Source organism: Glossina fuscipes, unplaced genomic scaffold (genome assembly GCF_014805625.2).
Source record: "Glossina fuscipes isolate IAEA_lab_2018 unplaced genomic scaffold, Yale_Gfus_2 108649, whole genome shotgun sequence".
Taxonomy (NCBI): Eukaryota; Metazoa; Arthropoda; class Insecta; order Diptera; family Glossinidae; genus Glossina; species Glossina fuscipes.
In genome coordinates, this window is record NW_024005703.1 from 1,307 (window position 1) to 6,950 (window position 5,644).

A 5,644-nucleotide genomic window follows, 5' to 3' on the forward strand; every position below is an offset into this window, starting at 1 on the left:
AATCCTGAGTAGCTTCTTAAACGGCAGCTAAAAATTATCTCAACACTTTCATCCCTATTAGAGAGTAATTCAATTAACTATGGTTGTAGTTGTTGAGATATTCCATTTTGCATTTGGAAAGAGTAATCTTTGCCAAGTTCATTTATTAATTTACTTTAGTATTATCAAAGTTTTATTTTTTTAAGTAAACGAATTAGTAGAATGAGTAGCCCCCGGGTATCATAAGAAAGTGTATCGATAAGTGATTATATAAAAGTAATTAATAGCTACAAGTGTGTATTTGCGACGCGACATGCTTTTTAAGTGCCGTAATTCCTAATTAACAAATAAATCGCATTCGAAACCGAACTTTTTTGTGAACGAAATTAAATTTCGAGTGCTCGTGGAATCCAGGAGTCAAAATAAATAGTAAAAGTTAAGGATGAAATTTTCTCACTTTTTTGAGGTTTTATGGTTATTTATCACAAGGCAAAGAAGAGAGAATATTTAGAACTATTTTATATATTCCTCAAACGAAGATATATTATCAGCGAGCTTTCTCGGGAAATTTAAAAAATTACAATTTTTTAATGTAACGACTTTTCAAAATTAGGTCAAAAAAGGTCAGTGTGAAAAATTTCATCAAAATATCTCAAAAATTACCAGACAAAAATGAATAGGCATCAGGACAGGCGGATAGACAGACTTAGATCGACTCAGAATCATTTTCTAAATCGATCAATATAACAAAACAACGATCTATCTCAAACTATTCTAAGTGTTACGTACGCCCGCACGAACCTAAGGTATAAAAATCTACGTACTTCGCAACAACGGGTAGAGAAGAGTAAGAAAAAGTAAAAAAACAAAGCGTGGCATAGAACACTACTCTAGCGTAGCAATATCAATTTATAGGTCACCCTACTGCGCGACGTTGGCTCTCTTTTAAACAATTTTATATCTAAGGTTGACGCGTACACCGTCATCGTGATGGCGGAATGATTGATGTGCTTAAAAGAGTGTAGATCGTTGATACATTTTAAAAAGTGATGCAAGATTTGATTTCAATGTCTATGGTCGTAAGCGGCACTTCGTGGTAACATGTATCGAGGAAACTTTGCGTGCTTTTCTTTAGTTCGTTTGCTTATTTTAAAATTTTTTCCTTCGAGAACCCCAAACTTTACAAACCATGAACTTTTAGCAAATTGTGCTGCGATAAACTTTATTGTTACGTCAATGCATGCTTATAACATAACCAAGAAGTAAAAGATTGAAAAGGAGATAAAAAAAATAAATTACTTCTATTATTTGTCCTCGTTCTTCTTCTCGATTTTTCCTTCGTCTTCTTCTATCATCAAATCACTTTTCAGAGCGTCTTCCAGGCCTTCCAAGTCAATGTCTTCCAACTGCATAATAAACTCTTTACCAGCCAGGGGGTTGTAAACTATGAATTTTAATATCTTCTTTCGTGTTTTCTTAAAATAAGCCAACGAATATAAAATGCACTGATGAGCCTTATCTACAGGCATATTATTTTCTTTCAAGGACGACATAGTTTGAAAGATCACCTCATCATCGAATATAACATTTGCATCGCCTCGAAAGTAATCACAATCCAGTCTGGGATTAATGTCAACCGACTTGTATTTGGATTTGAATGTTTCCAAATATTTTAAAATAGCTTCAAGGTTTCCGTCTGCAACACGAATGTCTACGGACGGAGAAGGCCGCCCTTCGCTTTTGTCCGCGTAATACATGGTGTGTGCAAGTGAGACGATTTTAATCTTTTCAACACTATGCATAGTTTGGCATTTATTGTCGATATATATCTTATAACACTCTGGCATTTGCTTTTGTATACGGAATTCCTTTTCATTTTCTGAATACTTTTTCTTAAGTACCTCCTCCACGCGGAAATCTTTAAGTTTCGCGTTATACATGGTTGCTAAATGTTTTCTCATGAAATACATTAAGTATATACCACGAATTTGAGCGTGACGAACTTCGTACTGTTCGACGAAGCTCTCGCCAATATCGCTCTCCTTAAAGTGATTGGCTCTGTAAATACATGATAAAATTTTCTTTGTTTTCGGAAATTTCCTCGACTTATTTCTGGAAATGTCTGTAGCTTCGTGCTGAAGCTCTGCATACTGCTGCAATAAAAATAAGAGATCATTTTTAATATATAAACATAGGAAAGGAAATATTCTTCAACACACGTATTAAATTCCCTCTAATGTAGTACAGTGGTGGTGCACTGGAATTTCTAATAAATCATTCGCTTGCTATGCCCAGTCCTTTAACAATTTTTATGAGGCACTCTGTAGGCCCTGCCTGTTTGTCTGTCCTTGTGTGGGTTTGTCCTGCGGTTGTCTCCCCATGTAATTTTGATTTCAACTTAGAGATCATAATTTGTAAGATATTTTAGTGAGTCTCTTACATTAAAGTGTTTTGGCTCAACGCTGACTCCTGCTAATTATATATAGATAGTGTAAAAAAATATTACAAGACGTAATTCAAATTTTGAAAACTTAATTTGCTTCCAAAAATCTTATTATCTTTCAGTTTCTGTCATAAAAAACCTGAATTAATACTTTTTCTCCCTCTAAGGCCGTGATGTTTATGTCCTTATTTTTGTTAAAGTTCAAAAAATAGAGCTATCTGATCCAAGTTCCCTACCCGTCTCTTTTTGGAGGAATCACTACGCATACGAAATCTTATATGAAAGGAGGTCCAAGAAATACACCCACGTGGTTCAAACTGGTTCACTTAATTTTTATGTCAAATTACTATCACGAACGAACTTTCATGAAAAACCATTAACTCTTATGAGTCGTTTTGGCTCATAAGGGCTTACGTTTCCTTACAATCGTTATGTGGTATATGGTATATATGGCATTCAAAAATGGATCTACGTGGTCAAAATTTCAGTTTTCGTAGGAACGATTATATAAGAGGAGGTTCACAACATCGCCTCAGCCCAACCAAATTTTCATTACTACAATTTTTCCAATATTAAATATTGAAGTACTATTACAGAGCGATATATGAGGAGTGGTTGGACAAGTGGATCGCTCCTAACAATTTGCAAAAGCGGCGGCCTTTGGATCAGAGCAAACCAAATTTCATCAAAATATATCAACAATTGCAACCTGTACGTAGGACACAATATCACAAGGGTAGACATCAGACGAATAGACGGATGGGCAGGCTTAGATAAATTGAAAAAATGAACTGGAAAACCATTCTGAATCGAACGGTGTAATGAAAGGCTCTTCTGTCCGATATACTTTCGCACAAACTACATACATGCTATGCCTATGAGTATAATTAGCTGAGACATTTAAAATTTAATAAAAGGTTTTCTTATCAAATTTTCAGGAAAGGTTTGTATTTTGCAACAACTGCGACGAAATACATGCGGATGTATACAACGTGCAGAGAGGTTTTATAGAGACACCAGTTTTTTTAAGCTAATTGATTTATAACCGATTTTTGAATGTTATGTTCGTATGTAAACTGTGGAATGCTGTTTTCGATATGTTTTGATAAAATTTATTACTATTAGGAAGAGAATCGTATTGAATACCACTCCCCATATAAAAGCACACTGCAGCACACAAATGAATGTTCGCTAAATTTTCTCCAACAAATACTTCATAACGAATGTGGATACAAAAGTTGTTGCATATATTTCATTTATCTAAAAGATTAACGCATTAGCAGGAATGCATGAAAAAACTTGACTGGCAAGGCGTATAGATGATCCATCCCCTTAGTGGTTTGGCTTGATGTCTCGTTTATAACATCGTTTATGAAAATCACATAATATTCGCAAACCTTTTCCGGGATAGGCAAATTTTCGTCTTCTATTTTCCCTCCTTTAACTTTATTGTCTATTATAGGGGATGACGTAGACGGAAGTTCTTCTTTAACTCTTTTCGTTATTTTCTCTTCATCTTCTAACTCTTTTCTTTTCTTTCCTTCAGTATTCTTGACGGGGGAGTCCATTGAAATAAAAAGGTCTGCAAAATAAATTATATATATATATATATAAATTTTTAAGATTTTCGCATTTATTTTAATTAAAATATTAATCTAAATTTTTTTTCAAATTTATTTTCTATACATTAAATACTAAAAATACAAAAATACAATTTCAATATATATTTAGGAAATTATTTTCTTTGTAGTTGTATTAATTATCTAAGTAATCCAATAAAGCGTGAGCGTAAAACTTAATTAAATTGTTGCACGTGGTAGATCTAAAATTTTTCCCGAATAAACGATTTCAATAACGGCGGCTTGTAACGATACAAATAAACGCACACAAATGCACATTCGTGTTAGTAGCAATTGTTCATTTCCATATTGGATATTTTTGTATTAATTTATTAATGCATGCGTTTATTGAATACAAAACATGACTAGGAATATGGCGGATTTTGAAGAAATTATCATATTGCATGACATTGTCTATTAATTTATTAATTGAATTTTTCAATTTGATTTTTTCAGGATCAATTTGCTAATTTGTCTGAGTTTGTCGAAAATTGAATCACTTTTCAATTTTATTTTCCAAATTCTCACTTCTACACCGTAGCAATATGAAACTTCCTTAAATGTTACAGTATTAAAAGTTTCCAATTTAAAATGTATTTCACTACTCCTCCGCCGCTCCTTTTTCCATATTTAGCACTTATTATTTGTTAACTTACATATTTATAATTCTCACTATTTTTTTTTTTTTTGTAAATAACAGTTCAATAAGACAATTGAATTATTTCTAACTAATAGTTTCTTTTACACCCTCTAATTTATACTGAAACAACCGACGATATCATTCAGCTTAGAATAAGCGCTCCTTTTTGCTTTAGATAGTCGAATTAAATTGTAATTTTAACTGCTTCATCAACCATTAGCACATATCTTATACACTGCGGCAGCAGTTAATTGTTTTCCGCTTTTATTGTAGTGAAACAAAATAAATGCAATAATAAACTGATGTTTATTAACTTTACTTTAATTCTGACTCTCTCACTCTGACTCTGACTAAACTGTAATCGTAATAAATGATTATGCTAGCTTAAGCAAAATAATAGTTTTAAACTAGGTTATTAAGCTAAAGTTACATTTAATGTGTTTTATAGCTAAAGTAGATTGTCTTACATTACTTACATTACGTGGAGATATATGAAAGTGTAAACTTAGCATAAATGATTAATAAACGGGTAGAATATGAAAAATCGATAATGCTGCACCTTTCCTCTTGGGAAGAACAATCTTTTTCTTGGGTTTATTAATTATCGATGTTATTACTTCTACCGTGGTCTTGTTATGAATATAGATCTATATATATATTTTTTGTTTATTGTTTGTGTTAGATTCTTATAAATACTTTTATATATATTTATATATACAAATTTTTTTTTGTGTAGGCGCCTTACACTTTTTTGTTTTGATTATTTATGCAGCTTCTTTAGATAGTTTTAACCTATTTTTGTCTACTAATTGATTTTTGTATTTCTTGTCTTTAATTTTAATGTTGTTGTTATCCTTAATTTCTACGACCTCATATGGCCCTAAATATTTATTTTGTAACTTATGCCCTACTTTATTTTTTAGTAATACCAAATTACCTTTTTCTAGCGAGTTTTTTTGTCGT

At 32.1% G+C, this 5,644-nt stretch overlaps 1 protein-coding gene across 1 annotated transcript; it reads right to left on the minus strand.

The window, feature by feature from the left end:
- Positions 1–626: 626 nt before the first annotated feature.
- Positions 627–5,067, minus strand: LOC119644305. The gene is made up of 3 exons (XM_038043849.1): positions 4,698–5,067; positions 3,820–4,004; positions 627–2,132 (listed from the first exon to the last, which is right to left on the minus strand). Exons 2-3 carry the CDS (start codon positions 3,988–3,990, stop codon positions 1,284–1,286), a joined length of 1,020 nt encoding a protein of 339 aa, XP_037899777.1. The 5' UTR covers positions 3,991–4,004; positions 4,698–5,067; the 3' UTR covers positions 627–1,283.
- Positions 5,068–5,644: the final 577 nt, after the last annotated feature.